The sequence below is a fragment of the Paroedura picta genome, chromosome 16, assembly GCF_049243985.1.
Source record: "Paroedura picta isolate Pp20150507F chromosome 16, Ppicta_v3.0, whole genome shotgun sequence".
Taxonomy (NCBI): Eukaryota; Metazoa; Chordata; class Lepidosauria; order Squamata; family Gekkonidae; genus Paroedura; species Paroedura picta.
The window spans coordinates 3,694,983-3,710,000 of NC_135384.1; the positions used below are offsets into that span (position 1 = coordinate 3,694,983).

At 47.2% G+C, this 15,018-nt stretch overlaps 4 protein-coding genes and 13 non-coding genes across 17 annotated transcripts in view; 9 read left to right on the top strand and 8 right to left on the bottom strand.

Annotated features, from left to right (window-relative positions):
- Positions 1–42: 42 nt before the first annotated feature.
- LOC143826284 (histone H2A-IV) lies at positions 43–696 on the top strand. Its single transcript, XM_077315013.1, has one exon. The coding sequence runs from the start codon at positions 118–120 to the stop codon at positions 505–507; it is 390 nt and encodes a 129-aa protein (XP_077171128.1). The 5' UTR covers positions 43–117; the 3' UTR covers positions 508–696.
- Positions 697–1,114: 418 nt separating this feature from the next.
- TRNAF-GAA (transfer RNA phenylalanine (anticodon GAA)) lies at positions 1,115–1,187 on the top strand. Its single transcript has one exon. It is a non-coding gene; the product is annotated as a tRNA-Phe (tRNA).
- A 2,399-nt stretch (positions 1,188–3,586) lies between these two features.
- Positions 3,587–3,660, bottom strand: TRNAN-GUU (transfer RNA asparagine (anticodon GUU)). Its single transcript has one exon. It is a non-coding gene; the product is annotated as a tRNA-Asn (tRNA).
- Positions 3,661–4,044: 384 nt separating this feature from the next.
- TRNAP-CGG (transfer RNA proline (anticodon CGG)) lies at positions 4,045–4,116 on the bottom strand. Its single transcript has one exon. It is a non-coding gene; the product is annotated as a tRNA-Pro (tRNA).
- Positions 4,117–4,529: 413 nt separating this feature from the next.
- On the top strand, positions 4,530–4,601 carry TRNAD-GUC (transfer RNA aspartic acid (anticodon GUC)). Its single transcript has one exon. It is a non-coding gene; the product is annotated as a tRNA-Asp (tRNA).
- Positions 4,602–5,223: 622 nt separating this feature from the next.
- Positions 5,224–5,295, bottom strand: TRNAQ-CUG (transfer RNA glutamine (anticodon CUG)). The gene has a single exon. It is a non-coding gene; the product is annotated as a tRNA-Gln (tRNA).
- A 310-nt stretch (positions 5,296–5,605) lies between these two features.
- TRNAT-AGU (transfer RNA threonine (anticodon AGU)) lies at positions 5,606–5,679 on the bottom strand. Its single transcript has one exon. It is a non-coding gene; the product is annotated as a tRNA-Thr (tRNA).
- A 2,594-nt stretch (positions 5,680–8,273) lies between these two features.
- On the top strand, positions 8,274–8,355 carry TRNAS-AGA (transfer RNA serine (anticodon AGA)). The gene has a single exon. It is a non-coding gene; the product is annotated as a tRNA-Ser (tRNA).
- A 586-nt stretch (positions 8,356–8,941) lies between these two features.
- Positions 8,942–9,023, top strand: TRNAS-GCU (transfer RNA serine (anticodon GCU)). The gene has a single exon. It is a non-coding gene; the product is annotated as a tRNA-Ser (tRNA).
- A 412-nt stretch (positions 9,024–9,435) lies between these two features.
- Positions 9,436–9,508, bottom strand: TRNAK-UUU (transfer RNA lysine (anticodon UUU)). The gene has a single exon. It is a non-coding gene; the product is annotated as a tRNA-Lys (tRNA).
- An 859-nt stretch (positions 9,509–10,367) lies between these two features.
- LOC143825812 (histone H3) lies at positions 10,368–10,913 on the bottom strand. Its single transcript, XM_077314143.1, has one exon. The coding sequence runs from the start codon at positions 10,855–10,857 to the stop codon at positions 10,447–10,449; it is 411 nt and encodes a 136-aa protein (XP_077170258.1). The 5' UTR covers positions 10,858–10,913; the 3' UTR covers positions 10,368–10,446.
- Positions 10,914–12,022: 1,109 nt separating this feature from the next.
- On the bottom strand, positions 12,023–12,605 carry LOC143825551 (histone H2A type 2-C-like). The gene has a single exon (XM_077313612.1). It carries the CDS (start codon positions 12,560–12,562, stop codon positions 12,173–12,175), a length of 390 nt encoding a protein of 129 aa, XP_077169727.1. The 5' UTR covers positions 12,563–12,605; the 3' UTR covers positions 12,023–12,172.
- Positions 12,606–12,952: 347 nt separating this feature from the next.
- On the top strand, positions 12,953–13,414 carry LOC143825554 (histone H2B 1/2/3/4/6). Its single transcript, XM_077313616.1, has one exon. It carries the CDS (start codon positions 12,980–12,982, stop codon positions 13,358–13,360), a length of 381 nt encoding a protein of 126 aa, XP_077169731.1. The 5' UTR covers positions 12,953–12,979; the 3' UTR covers positions 13,361–13,414.
- A 237-nt stretch (positions 13,415–13,651) lies between these two features.
- Positions 13,652–13,725, top strand: TRNAI-AAU (transfer RNA isoleucine (anticodon AAU)). Its single transcript has one exon. It is a non-coding gene; the product is annotated as a tRNA-Ile (tRNA).
- Positions 13,726–14,067: 342 nt separating this feature from the next.
- TRNAP-UGG (transfer RNA proline (anticodon UGG)) lies at positions 14,068–14,139 on the bottom strand. Its single transcript has one exon. It is a non-coding gene; the product is annotated as a tRNA-Pro (tRNA).
- A 360-nt stretch (positions 14,140–14,499) lies between these two features.
- On the top strand, positions 14,500–14,581 carry TRNAS-AGA (transfer RNA serine (anticodon AGA)). Its single transcript has one exon. It is a non-coding gene; the product is annotated as a tRNA-Ser (tRNA).
- Positions 14,582–14,953: 372 nt separating this feature from the next.
- The window catches only part of TRNAG-UCC (transfer RNA glycine (anticodon UCC)), a 72-nt gene continuing 7 nt past the window's right edge, over positions 14,954–15,018 (top strand). Inside the window, exon 1 of the tRNA in view lies at positions 14,954–15,018. This exon is cut by the window's right edge and continues 7 nt beyond it. This is a non-coding gene — a tRNA (tRNA-Gly).

The following is a 15,018-nucleotide window of genomic DNA, read 5'->3' on the forward strand; positions in this document are numbered from 1 at the left end:
GTAGATGGAATCCGGAGAGTCAATAAAGAGCCCGGGAACGGCTTGCGAACCTCGTTCCTTTTTGCAGACTCGCTCCAGACTTCTAAATCTTCTTCTGTGCTTTTTGACTCTCCGAAAATGTCCGGGCGCGGCAAGCAGGGCGGGAAGGCGCGGGCGAAGGCGAAGACGCGCTCGTCGCGGGCCGGGCTGCAGTTCCCGGTGGGCCGCGTGCACCGCCTGCTGCGCAAGGGCAACTACGCCGAGCGGGTGGGCGCCGGGGCGCCGGTGTACCTGGCGGCGGTGCTGGAGTACCTGACGGCCGAGATCCTGGAGCTGGCGGGCAACGCCGCCCGCGACAACAAGAAGACGCGCATCATCCCGCGCCACCTGCAGCTGGCCATCCGCAACGACGAGGAGCTCAACAAGCTGCTGGGCAAGGTCACCATCGCGCAGGGCGGCGTCCTGCCCAACATCCAGGCCGTGCTGCTGCCCAAGAAGACCGAGAGCCACAAGGCGAAAGCCAAGTAATTCACGACTCCCCATTTTTAAAACAGTCAAGCGCGAAACTACAACCCAAAGGCTCTTTTCAGAGCCGCCCACAACTTCGGGAAAGAGCTAATCTCCTATTTGGGTGCTTAACCCGTGTAGTTGCCATGCCCGGGCGCAGCAGCATATAAGTATGAAAAATGAACTCTGCTAAGGGCGAAGGCAGATGTTTTGGGAACTTTCCGTCCAACAACAGTTTTATTCGATAAATTTAAAAAAAAAAAAAAAGGGGGGGGGATATAAGCTTGTTGGCTTCCCAGCTTCGTTCTGCTGCCTCGAACCAACGCGGCGACCGGCCTGGATCTTAAAATTTGGGGCAGGGGGGTGAGCTTTTCGTGAATCACTCATTGCAGGCAAAAGTTTGCCCGGGGGGGAGGGGGGCGTCGGAGTTCTGCCCGAGCCCTGGGCGTGTGAATCCGTCAGAGTATCCGCCGCAATGAAGAGGCGAAAACAAGACTGCAATAACGCAACACGACGTAGGGCTAAAATAAAAGCAGCGCTCCGTTTTTTTAACTTTAAAATAGTGAAATTCTGGGCGCCAAATTTGTTCTTGTTCCTGGTGAAAAAGTCCTATAGTTTCTTCCGTGCAGCCGAAATAGCTCAGTTGGGAGAGCGTTAGACTGAAGATCTAAAGGTCCCTGGTTCGATCCCGGGTTTCGGCAGGCCTTGAAAACTTTATTTTGTTCAACGTTTACCATTTCAGAGAGGAGCAGCGTTGGGCTTCAATAGAACAGTTGGTTCAGTGTCACCTCAGAGCCCACCAAGATTCCCAGATGTTTATTTTATTTCTATTTATTTGGACATTCACATTTCACCCTGTATTTTGGGAACCCGGGGCAGCTAAAATAATTCCTGTATAAAATCTAAGATATAGTGCCAGACCAGACCACATTTCTGCATTACACTGAAATATTTAAAAGCGTTAAAACAATAAATATCAAAATTCACCTTGATGTTTTCTCATTTGTGAAGGGGGAAATCATTCATAACCCACAGTATGGGCTTGTCCCAATTTTGTAACTTGAAGCTCTTGTTGATCTGTAATCAATTGGGCCCAAGACTAACCATTTTCTTAGGTTTTGCTTCTCTGCATGGGAGGCAGAAGTGGGCTGAAAGCAAGGCCAGTATAGCGGTCGCCCTGCACATCACAATACTTGCTGCTCCTTGATTCTTGATCCACAAGTCAATGTTGTTGCTTATCAGGAAACTGCATCAGTTAGAGAGTAGGCAGGTGCTTGGTAGGCAGAAATACTTGCTTGTTCCACACAAATACAATTTCTATACCGCCCTCCCCTGAGGCTCTAAACCGCAGCTGGAGTCGGTCTCCTCATCCAAGGAACCATCAGGACTGTGCCCTCTGATGCAGTCTTCCATTGCGTTAGATAGTTAAGTTAGCATGTCTTGTTTTCTAAACCTGCCTGTTATTAGAGATTTGTGTTGCCTATTTTTATTTTTTATTTATTTATTTAGATTTATATACCGCCCTCCCCGAAGGCTCAGGGTGGTTTACAGTAAACTAGTCAACAATACATGAAACAGTCATGTAACAGTTAAACTGTTATTCTTTGATTTTAAAAATAAACGATGTATATTTTTACAAAAGTCTGTTTCTTGTGCACGCTCACCCTGGGAATCCACAGGGTCCAATTCTGGATCCCTGGACACTTTCCCGGAATCTAGAGCACAGAATTCTAGCCACTATACAGCAAAACATCATTGCGTCCGATTGTGAAGGCCGTCACATCACTGACCAGCATTGTGTCAGGCAAAACTGAAATCTTGCAGGTTGTAATAGTTTTTATGTCCTTCAAAATTTTTTTGATTATTTGGTTTTGCCAGTTTATTTAATGACAGTGCTGTAACCCTGGACACCAAAAAAAAAAAAAAAAAACCACACTCAAAAGGTGGATGTCTGAAACACAACAAACAAATTATTTTATTTGTTTTGATGGCAGTCTAATATTATACACTTACGTTCTGTGTTGTTTATAATGCCCTTCTACCGGTCTGATGGTATTTACATCCTGCATGGTGATAGGGCCCTTTTTATCCCCTTCTTTACTAAGAATATGTATTAGTCCATCTCTCTAATAATAACTTCCATGCAGACTCCCACATGGTCCAGCCCACCAGTTAAGACCTGATTCAGAGACCCAGCTGGTTGTGCTCCTGCCTTCAGAAGCAAAGGGATTAGCAGCCAGAAACAGGGCTTTTCCAGTGGTGGCCCCTTGCTTGAGGAATGCCCTCATAGGAACTGATCTCTTTAGTCTGGGGATGAACTCTAATTCCAGGGGATCCCCAGGTCCCGCCTGGAGGCTGGCAGACCTAAGGTCACCACCTGAAAGGGTTGTTTCAAAGGCAACTGCTTTGCTCTACATCAGGATCCCCAGCTTTCTCGAACCCATGAGCGTCTTTGGAATGATGACACAGAGTGGGGTGCCCACAAAACGGCTTCTACAGAAACTGGCGCCAGCCACTGAATGTCCGAAAGCAAGGTTATGTATGACTGGTGTAGATTCAAATGGGTAGCCATGTTGGTCTGAAGCAGCACAATAAAATCAGAGTCCAGTAGCATCTATAAGACCAACAAAGATGTATTCAAGGTGTGAGCTTTCGTGTGCTTGTTGGTCTTAAAGGTGCTACTGGACTCTGATTTTATTATGTCTGGTGTAGTGAGTCTTCCACAGTTGAGGCAGACACTCTTGTTCCACAAGATGCTTTTTGATTTGCCCAGTTTCTAAAAACATTTGGCAGAAGCCAAGAAAGTTGCTGATGGCACCAAAGTGATAGTGGTGGGCTACGTAAACACCAAATTCAGCAGAACAAAGTTTTGAGTCCAGTGTTGCTTTGAAGACCAATGAAGTTTTAATCGAGGTATAATCTTTCATGTGCATGCACACTTGTCCCGGGAAGCTCAAACCATGAATAAAACTTGGTTGGTGTTTGGACCAACATGGTGACCCACCTGAATCTAATGCAGTAAAAAAGGGCCAATAGCCCTCTTCTGTCATCTTTCCCCATCACTGGTAAACAAAGGGGATACCCGGGAGAGAAAAAACACGGTCCTTGGGTGGGCTCGAACCACCAACCTTTCGGTTAACAGCCGAACGCGCTAACCGATTGCGCCACAAAGACTCCTGCAATAGCTCAGATTCCACACATTTAGGAAAGAGTGTGGGTGATTAATGCTTTCAATATAGCTCAATCTTCGCAAGAGAAGTAGGATGGTCTCCCGTCGTTTTTTCTGCTTCCGCCTTTTTCCATATCGGACCCGACTTCTTATTCTTCAGTGTCTCCCAAACCAGATCATCGACCTGACCTGCGTTTAAAATCAAACCTATAATTCTCAAACGTTCACTTTGCAAAAGGGGGTACAAGCAATCTCACTTCTGAGCATTCCCCCACACGGGCGATCGCCATGGCTTTGCACGCAGACACACTTCCGTCCCTTCGGCCATTTTCGAAAACAAAACAGACAGCAAAAAAAAAAAAGGCAATGTTGCATTGAGGGAGAAAAATGGGCTCGTCCGGGATTTGAACCCGGGACCTCTCGCACCCGAAGCGAGAATCATACCCCTAGACCAACGAGCCGCCTTCAACTGCAGGTCTCCGTAATTGACTTTTTACAATGGCGAACAAGATCTTCGCAAGCCTTCCTTCCTGTCGTTCCATCCATCCGGACTTGCTACCCGAGGTTTCTTTTTCTTGGAAACCTGTTTTTTCTGCGGCTCACCGTCCTGCTGCACAGAAGCAGAGGGCTCGCGGGGTCCAGCCACCAAAGCACCAAAAATCCGCTGCTTGGATTTAAAATGAAAGAGAGAAAGGGCTGTGAATCGCCAGGCCGCCTGGAGATCCTGTTCCAGGACCCTGAAATGAGACGGAGAAACCAGAGAGGTTTCTGAGCATGTGCAAATCCGTGCCTTCTCTCCGAGAAAGAGAATTGCAAGGAGCAGATTAGCCATCTGCTTTAAAGGGGAAGTAAGAAATCCTTTTTTTCAGCTCTTTCCTCGTTAGTATAGTGGTAAGTATCCCCGCCTGTCACGCGGGAGACCGGGGTTCGATTCCCCGACGGGGAGGCTATATTTTCCCCTCTGTCCAAAGAACATAAATCTCTGATTTTTACACTTCTTTGGGCTTTTTGTCCCTTAGTTATTTGTACAAAAGGAGCAGCAAATGCAAGCCCGCGAATTGGCTACAATCACAAATGCTGTTGTGTGTGTGTGTGTGTGGGGGGGGTGAGGGTATGGAACCAATATTGAGTTTTAAAGGCCAAAAAACTGTCTCCACGCACACCTGAGAGTCTCCACGCGCGGCCTGCTGAATGTGTGAACTCTTGGTTTTTTAAAAGAAATGTGTTTGATCGTGCGATGGTGCATTCGGACACGAAGGTGCGAAGGGGAATTGAATTCCAGCTTTCTAACTCCGTGGCCTGCCTGTATCTCTCCCTTGGTTTGCAGTTTAAGTGACCAATGCGCGTAATTTGGTGGATCAATTCAGGGGCAAACGTGTTCATTACAATGACGCTTAGAATCTCATCACCAAAGGAAAAGGGTTTTATTGCATCTTGACTGCAATATACATGCGGGGAAACACCAGGGAAGAAAATCAGTTCCGGGGAATAGAATGCGGGAAAACAGAAATGTGGGACAAATTATAATATATATATTTACACACACAAAAAAAGAATGCTGAAAACTTAGGTTCCACCGAGATTTGAACTCGGATCGCTGGATTCAGAGTCCAGAGTGCTAACCATTACACCATGGAACCCTGCTGAAAGCAGTTTCGTTCACGTTTCCTTTGAGAAAGATCTCTTGACCTCTAAAGAATTGTATTTACTGAAATAAAAAATCTGACGCTTTATGTACAAAGACATTTCCTGGAATCATTTTATTTATAAAAAGCAGTTTTCAAAGTCACATTAATGGTAGCTGTCCCTTCCAAGCCCTGTCTTCATTCTTTAGGACAGTTTGCATTCCCTTCACGCTGTGTTAATCCCTATTCTTTGACAATAACCCTGTTTTAAATATGAAAAAAGAAACAGTTTGGTTCCTTTTAGCAAGAAAACTGAGTCTTGAAAAGGCACCACTGGGATTCGAACCCAGGATCTCCTGTTTACTAGACAGGCGCTTTCACCAACTAAGCCATGGCGCCTCTTGGAATAAGACATTTGAAATAAACTTTGAAAATAAGAAAGTTCAAATTGCCTGGGAGTTTAGGAATCACTTCTAATGGCCGCTATAATAAGCTTCTTCAAAGAGCTGATGCGTGTCAGAAAAATTGAACGCCGACCTTGCAGTGTTTTGCCTTTCCCTTTCCAATGGTGGCTACTGTTCTCTGGACTCAGCCTCCAGAAAATGTTAGAATGCCCCTCTAAGCTTCTGCAGTCTATATAATCCTTTAAAAAACCACCCCAAAACCATATTCCAGATGACTGCTTGAGAAAACCGCTTCCCACTCGCTCCTCTTTATCCTTGGATCACACAGAGACCCCTACAGACAACGCGGGGAGTGACGGGAGGCGCTCAAAGGAGAACTGCGAGACTGGTTGGTTTCCAGTCTTCTGCCACCCGGCTCGGCCAATGCTCCAGCGCCTAACCATGTGGGATAACCCCCAAGGGGCAAGTCACAGGCACCACACAGTTTGTACCCCCCCCCCCACCACGCACACACACAAATATAGGATGGGGCAGAAAATCTGCAGCTGAGCCTCATTGCTCCTGAATGGATCCTCCACCTCTGCGTTTTTTCTTGCTCTGGCTAAGAGCAGGGTAGAGAAAGAGGGGAAAGCCTAGAAGGAAGCAGAAAAGGGCACGAAAGAGACCAGAGGCTGCCAGTCTGGGCTGCCCTCGGGCTTCAAGGTATTTTCCCCAGAGAATTGCTACTGCACTTCTGGGGCAAGGCTCTGGACATCAGACAATGTGGCTGCCCTTGTCTAATTCTCTAGTCTCTAGACCTAACTGGCCTGTAATTTGTAGGGATGCCTCCGTGCTTGGGTGGAAACGGTTGGGGTTAGTGACCAGTCTGTTCTACAACTCTGTTCTACAACTGGGAATGCATCTGCCATTTATCACTACTCTTGACATTTTTATTCCCTCTGCTATGTTTTTCGAACTGGGGTTGGAACCAAAAGCCATCAATTCAGCCTGTTATTCTAGCAAGGTATTTGAATCTGCCAAACTTCTTCATTACACTGCATATATCTGCTGGATATTTTCATGACACTGTTTACTAATTTCCTGCTCATTTACTCTATATTTGTAGTCTGGCGAGTTCCATTACAAGAAGTGTGCATGCACACAAAACCTCACACATTGTCGGTCTTAACGGTGTCCCCGGACTCAAACTGTGTTCTTCTTATACCTTTCTTCTCTACCCGCACCCCCTAGGATGGTTATGGGTCAGGCTGATCCAGTATCAGGGTCTCCCCTGTCACCTGACATGGGTCATCTTCAAGATAAGGTTGCCTGGACTTCTTCTTTTAGGGAACTCTGAAACTATAGACCAATCCCTCCCCCCCCCCCCACTTCAAAAAAGAAAATGCTTCCAAAATACCTCCATACGTAAGAGGAAACTGCTGAAGCCAAATGTCAGGGTCTCAATTAATTACTCTCAGCATTCCACTACTAAGGAGACAGCTGTCTATTAATCTTCAGTTTTGTCATTTATCTCCTTCACTATGTTTCCTACTGGAATTAAGCCCAAAGAAATTATTGCAATGGTGGGTAAATTATTGTTTTATGGGGTTTTATTGTGGGGTGATTTTTGCAAGCTGCCATGAGTCACTTACAGAAATTGAAAGATAAATAAAATAAAAACGTAGCTTGTTGTTCCTGCATGGTCCTTGAATCGGTTGAACATTCCGTCATGCTGTATGACACAATGCACTGATCACCCTCTGCCTATTTGCATGCAGTGGTAAAATTCCAATTTTGTTGTGTCTGAGGAAGGATGGGTACACACAAAAGCTTATTGCTTTGGATAAAGGTGCCCCTAGACACAGACTTTTCACTGTGGATGCCAACGGGTGCCTGCCTTATCAGGGCTTGGGTGGCCATATCTGTTTGACTTTGCACCCTGGAGAGGACCCTTTTCTCTCCCAGGCATTATTAGGAAAAAGACTGAGAATCAAAACAGCCAGTGTTGTCAGGCCCCTGCGTACAGCTCTGGATGCCATATCTCAATAACAACATTACAGAGCTGGAGAAAGGACAAACAAGGGCAACCAAGATGTTTTTTTTGGGGGGGGGGAGGGTTGGAACTCTGGAGTCAAGGCAGAAGTCCTCAGAGGGGGTGGATTTTAACCAGTGGCCTCCTAAATGCTGGTCAGGTTCATGATTTTGTCATTATGATGGTCCAAGGTGTGATTACATTTTTGGAAGGAAAAAAAAAGAGATGCAATTATGATTAATATATTTGAAAAGGTGGGAGGCATTAAGGAGGGATCCGAATTCAAGACCTTTCGTGAAATGCCTGAACCATACACCTGAAGCAGGTTGAAATGCTGGTGACTGTCACTGTCCACGAGTCTATTAAGCCACAAAAGTGGCTCTTTCCATGGGGTTCCTGGTTACTTTTTTCCTACTTCGTAATGCAAATGACTGGAATGTTAAGATTTTAGTGAGAACAAGGAAGATTTTAGTGAGAGAAAAGACACTGAGAAACTGGAAATTAAATTCACCCCAGGGGGGGAAAGGAAGCCATATTTAAATATACCATAAAGATGTGAAATATCATAGCCAGGTGTTGTAGTCGTGGCCGAGTGGTTAAGGCGATGGACTAGAAATCCATTGGGGTCTCCCCGCGCAGGTTCGAATCCTGCCGACTACGTAGTAATTTTTTTTCCCCTCTCCTCCCCCCCCCCCCCATGGCTCCCCAAAATGACCGCGGCTTAAAACAACATTTTAGGGCGAAATAAAGGTTTGCTTTCCTCCCTCTTTTAGCGCTTCACCACCTTCCGCACATTTCAAAAAATTCTCCCTCCTTTAGGAGGTTGAAAACAAAACAAAAAACCAAACTTTCCGGCTTTGCTACAAGACAGTCACTTCCTTGAAAGGGGGTGGGGAGGTTGTGTTAAATGAGCTGCACCCAACCAATATAAACAGTGATGTCCTTGCAGGCTAGGTATGCCGCAAGGATATGTAAAAAAGACTACACATATACGGAGACTTAAAAAGCACATTATATTATCTGCATGGGAAATTACGCTAATGACAAGTAAGCATTTCCTCATTAATCTACCGGTAAGTAACTCTGACTGTCCAGGGGGAGACTGCGTTTGACCTTACATTGCAAAATGGATGTCTTGCATTTTGCAGGAAACCAAATCAGCACCTTGGAGAGAAAACAACAAAATGTCAATTTTCCGTCTAGCCGCACTTCATTAGAAACTGCTCCTACGTTATTCATAGGTGCAGACGAGGTGGCCGAGTGGTTAAGGCGATGGACTGCTAATCCATTGTGCTCTGCACGCGTGGGTTCGAATCCCACCTTCGTCGTTCAGTTACTTTTTTCTAAAAATAACAACCTATGAATGTGTTTCGCTAGCTTTTAACGAGACCACTTCTCCAAAAGGTAATCAGGGTCTTTAAAAATGTAGCAGGTATCAATGCCAAGAGGAAAGGGACAGCTGACTCTTTAAATGACCCGGTAAATATGGCATCATTCCGCCCACACTTGCCTAGGTAACAGTCATAAGTTTTTTATTTCTGCCAGGGAAAGGCAAATATCTGAATAACAGAAGCCTGGCGTTTTAAAAAGAAGAGGGGGGGGGGACAATGTCCTCTTTTCCTGTAGCACCCAAACCAAAATCAATACAGCATAAAACACATTCAGGTGGGCGAATTCTGACCATGGGTGTAGTAACTTCTTACACCGAGAACTCCTTTGAAAGAGAAAAAGAACTACTCTCGCCCGAGCAGGGACTTGAACCCTGGACCCTCAGATTAAAAGTCTGATGCTCTACCGACTGAGCTACCCGGGCTCCTACCTGTGATTCAGGTAATTACTGTATCCCAGGTAATTATTCCAGTTGGCCCTGCAGTGTTTGATTTATTTTTCAATAGATCCAGCGCAAAAGTACAAATATTTAAGCTCATTTACCAGTAGCCTCCCAAGAGAAGTTTTCAACGTTGAAAGTTTGACACTAGTAATTTTGCTGGTTTTTTATGTGCAGCTGGATTCGAATTTGCTTACTAGGCTCCCGAGAAACATGTATTGTAGCAATCGCACTATTTTTTAACAAACTTCCATTTGTTTCTCCTTTACTAGACCAGCATGTCTCCATAACGCCCGCTCGTACCCCTCAAGAGCCATTTTGGTGTCGTGGACGCGCAGCAGGCTCTAAGATTTCATTCCCCTCTCCTCCTGTACAGGCAGCCTGGCGGGTGACCTTGAGCCAGTCAAAGTTCCCTTAGAGCTGTTCTGACCAAGTTCTATTAGAACTTTCTCCCTTCCGGGTGTCTGTTGTAGGGAGAGGAAGAGAAGGTGAATGTAAGACACGAGGCCTACTACGGATCCTTGGCCAGGCAGTTCTCTCAGAGCTCTGTCTCACCTACCTCACTGGGTATGTTTTGGGGAGGAGGGGTAGGGGATTATAAAGCACTTGAGACTCCACCGGGTCATTAAATTAAAAGATGGGTACATAAAACAGCTGTCTACAGAGGTAATTTGAATTCCCACATGCATTTTTATCTTCCACCCTATCGAAATGTACATTAGAGGAGTAGCAACCCATTTTTTTTCTCTTCTATTGAAATCTACAAGATGTTTAGAGTCGCCATCGCTATGGTAACCTGTAATGTACAAGAGCCATCTACCACCAAGTATTCACGCTCTCTTTTTTGAGCGAGTGGGTGGCCCTGAAAAGAGCCTTTGGTATTTTGGAGTCGGGAGGTCTCCGCAGTGGCGCGCCCCACGGCCTCAAGCCCTCTCCCCGCGGATGCGGCGGGCGAGCTGGATGTCCTTGGGCATGATGGTGACGCGCTTGGCGTGGATGGCGCACAGGTTGGTGTCCTCGAAGAGCCCCACCAGGTAGGCCTCGCTGGCCTCCTGCAGCGCCATCACGGCCGAGCTCTGGAAGCGCAGGTCGGTCTTGAAGTCCTGCGCGATCTCGCGCACCAGCCGCTGGAAGGGCAGCTTGCGGATCAGCAGCTCCGTCGACTTCTGGTAGCGCCGGATCTCGCGCAGCGCCACCGTGCCCGGCCGGTAACGGTGCGGCTTCTTCACGCCCCCCGTGGCCGGCGCGCTCTTGCGGGCCGCCTTCGTCGCCAGCTGCTTGCGCGGCGCCTTCCCGCCCGTCGACTTGCGCGCCGTCTGCTTGGTGCGCGCCATGGCCAAACCACACTAGTCCCTCTCTTGCGAGCCGAAGACTGAATCAAATTAAGGTTCGGGGACTGGGCTTTATAGCCACACTCCTCTCCACTGATTGGCCGAAAGCAGCCGTTGCAGAATTCGAATTTCCCGCCAGGGCGCGCGGGATTGGACAGCTTTGCAAAAGCGCGCTCTCGCGGCAGTTCCGGTGGGAAACGAGATGCTCCTTTCCCCTTTCCGTGTCCTGGTCTCTACGCGCTGCAGGATGAGATGGGAGTGAGCTGCTTTAAGGGACTTCGGGCACGCTCAGGCCTTCCCCGTTTCCAAAGCTTCCTTAAAATAGAAATCAGCAACCTAGAGAGCTCTGAATCTAGCCGTGGACCAGCATGGCCTCCTCTGAAATTATCTTAAGGGATGTGTTGATTTAGTGACATCCACTCCTTTATATACATGTGCCCTTATGCATTTTGCTATGTATGTTTGATTCTACTGGGCCATAATAAATTATCAATTGATGTATGGGTTTGTATATATAAACAGGTACACATGAAAATATCCTATTCCAGAGCATCCTTAATCCTACACCGATTGCCTGTAGATTCAAGTGCGTGGCCCTGTTGGTCTGAGGTAGCACAACAAAAATCGAGTCCAATAACCCTGTTAAGACCAACAAAGATTTATTCAAGGCATGAGCTTTCGTGTACAGGCCACATTTTTTGTCTGAGGACCTGAGTATTCACAGAAAAGCTCACCACTTGAATAAATCTTTGTTGGGCTTAAAGGTGCTACTGGACTCAGTTTTTGTTGCATGGAACAAGTTAGACTCTAGGTTTCCAAGCAGGAAGACCACTCTTGAGCCAAAAGTTACTTAAAGATCATAACTCAAAACAAAAAAACAGGCCTTTGATGGAGTAAGAAACCGCATTGGGGTTGGGGTTAGTTGGAAGAACTGTGTGAAGAACTAACAGAAAACACATTTCACGAGCAATGGAAGAAATCAAGTTATTAGGAATTGTAAAAAAACAGAAGTGGAAAACCTATCTGGACCTTCTTTTAAACAAAATAATAAATTTAAAAATGGGGAGGAGGGAGAAACATTACATGTAAATAACAGGCTCCCAACACAGTTCATTAAATTTGCTCCCACGGAATACAGCAAATAACTCTAAAAATGCAACTGAACATATAAATATTTTAAACTATTTTTAAAACACACTCCACTTGAAAACTAGTGGCTGCACCCGAAGAATCCCTTAGACGTGCAATGAGCAGCTCTTTCTTGGACGTTTTGGGTGGCTCTGAAAAGAGCCTTTGGGTGGTTGGCGCGTCTTGCCGCTCACTTGCCCTTGGCCTTGTGGCTCTCGGTCTTCTTGGGCAGCAGCACGGCCTGGATGTTGGGCAGGACGCCGCCCTGCGCGATGGTGACCTTGCCCAACAGCTTGTTGAGCTCCTCGTCGTTGCGGATGGCCAGCTGCAGGTGGCGCGGGATGATGCGCGTCTTCTTGTTGTCGCGGGCGGCGTTGCCCGCCAGCTCCAGGATCTCGGCCGTCAGGTACTCCAGCACCGCCGCCAGGTACACCGGCGCCCCGGCGCCCACCCGCTCGGCGTAGTTGCCCTTGCGCAGCAGGCGGTGCACGCGGCCCACCGGGAACTGCAGCCCGGCCCGCGACGAGCGCGTCTTCGCCTTCGCCCGCGCCTTCCCGCCCTGCTTGCCGCGCCCGGACATTTTCAGAAGGTCAAAACGAGAGAAGAAAATTAAGAAGTCTGGAGCGAGTCTGCAAAAACTTGCGATGAGCTCCAGCTAGGCTCCTGCGCCTTTTAAACGTTCGGATACCTTTCAGGCGCGACTTTCTATTGGTGGATTGTCGGAGAAGCGCTCCGCTGACCAATAACCTAACTAGCTCCGTCCGGTGGCCAATAGACAGCTGGCTTTGTGGTACCGGCAAATGGGAACGGCGGAGTTAGAATTCTCTCATTTGCATGGTTATCCAAGCGCTCAAGAGGCGCGTCTGCTCGCTCAGCCAATGGAAAGCAGGAATTTCAACACCCTCATTTGCATGGCGGCCCTATAAATTCGGGCAGCGCAGAAGGGGCGGCTTATTCTTTCTGCTTTTCCTCGTGGTCTGTAGCAGTTTCCGCAGCGATGCCCGAGCCAGCTAAGTCAGCGCCGGCGCCCAAGAAGGGCTCTAAGAAGGCGGTGACCAAGACGCAGAAAAAGGGCGACAAGAAGCGCAAGAAGAGCCGCAAGGAGAGCTACTCGATCTACGTGTACAAGGTGCTGAAGCAGGTGCACCCGGACACGGGCATCTCCTCCAAGGCCATGAGCATCATGAACTCCTTCGTGAACGACATCTTCGAGCGCATCGCCGGCGAGGCCTCCCGCCTGGCGCACTACAACAAGCGCTCCACCATCACCTCCCGCGAGATCCAGACCGCCGTGCGCCTCCTGCTGCCCGGCGAGCTGGCCAAGCACGCCGTCTCCGAGGGCACCAAGGCCGTCACCAAGTACACCAGCTCCAAATAAGGCCGCGGGAGACCAAAGCCCCATTTGAGACCCAAAGGCTCTTTTCAGAGCCACCCAATCGCTCCCCGAAAGAGCTGTCCTTGCTATATCCAATGTTTTGGGTTAATTTTTCGGTACCTTTTAAAAGCAACAATTAAACCTTCCCAGCAGTTTAAATGTGAGTGCGTTGTCGCCCTAGGAGAATCCGTACTTTTTAATTAGGCCGTTTTCTCAACGAAGTATTGGCTAATTCTATCGTGTTAATTGTTCATTCTTACTCTTTCATCGAGCTAACTTCACCTAAATTCAAGGGGCCGGTTAGCTCAGTTGGTTAGAGCGTGGTGCTAATAACGCCAAGGTCGCGGGTTCGATCCCCGTACGGGCCACGGTATGTTTTTTGCTAAAAATTGTTTATTTGCGCCATCCTCCAAATGCAAATATTCTATATATGTGCGAAGACAGTGATTGGGGAAAAAAACTAGGGAAGTTTTGTTCACTGAAGCTGGGAATGCCTCGATTCGCCTTAGATTTTCCGCATATTAGATCCACCCGATATCCAAAACCTGATTAAAAACTGCGGGATTGGACTTGCACATAAAAAATGGAGGATGGCTACAAGAACGTGCAGGCGTTAGTTTTTAGGATTGTGGAGCTCAGAGTAGGCCAACAAAATATTAGCAACTTGAATATGTCAGAGGAGTAGTTTTTGGAAGGGAGAGAAAAAAATGGGGCTCGTCCGGGATTTGAACCCGGGACCTCTCGCACCCAAAGCGAGAATCATACCCCTAGACCAACGAGCCACTGACTCTCTGTCTTCAAGATATTATGTTAAATAAAGCTGGCCTATATTCAAAGGATTATCTGTGAGATTTCTGTATGTGGAGGTAAAGCTACCCGTTCCAAACTGGGACATATCCGGAGACGTTGGGGATGGAGTCTGAGGAAGGTGACGTTTGGGGAGGGGAGGAAATTCAAAAAAGTTTAATGACATAGAGTCGACCTTCCAAGGCGGACCCAGAAGATCTCCAGGCACCACCTGGAAGCTGGCAACTATCGACTACAATACCAATTCAATTTGGGGGGCAAACTCGACGAGAGGCAGGCGGAATATAAATCATTTCTTTGTATAAGTCGTCAGAAAAAAAAAACATAAAGTGCAGGTAGTCGTGGCCGAGTGGTTAAGGCGATGGACTAGAAATCCATTGGGGTCTCCCCGCGCAGGTTCGAATCCTGCCGACTACGATCATGGCTTTAAAATTTTTGTTGTATATGTAATTTATCTCCTTTACAAAGAAAACTCCCCGTGGTTTTTGCTTGGCGGCTTTCAGGTTAGTTCAAGCATTTGTTAGGATCAAATGGATGATGAAAGAACTGGAGTTACTTTGGAACCCTGAATATGGACAGGTTTTTTAATGAACACCTAAAATGGTATAGGATTCTTCATTCTGATGCTCACAAAAACGAGCGATATTATTTCTTAGAACCGCATCACAGAAGAAATAGCGCCACCTCGTGGATCAGGAACTTCCCAACAACTTTATCCTATTCACTAAAAGAAGCCAAGTGATTTAGGCAATACCACATAATGAAGCTCCTCAAAATTTTAAGCACGAAGCGTTGGTGGTATAGTGGTGAGCATAGCTGCCTTCCAAGCAGTTGACCCGGGTTCGATTCCCGGC

Coding starts and splice junctions, on each gene's coding strand:
- LOC143825554 (XM_077313616.1), top strand. CDS start 12,980: ATGCCCGAGCCAGCTAAGTCAGCGCCGGCGCCCAAGAAGGGCTCTAAG.
- LOC143825812 (XM_077314143.1), bottom strand. CDS start 10,857: ATGGCGCGCACCAAGCAGACGGCGCGCAAGTCGACGGGCGGGAAGGCG.
- LOC143826284 (XM_077315013.1), top strand. CDS start 118: ATGTCCGGGCGCGGCAAGCAGGGCGGGAAGGCGCGGGCGAAGGCGAAG.
- LOC143825551 (XM_077313612.1), bottom strand. CDS start 12,562: ATGTCCGGGCGCGGCAAGCAGGGCGGGAAGGCGCGGGCGAAGGCGAAG.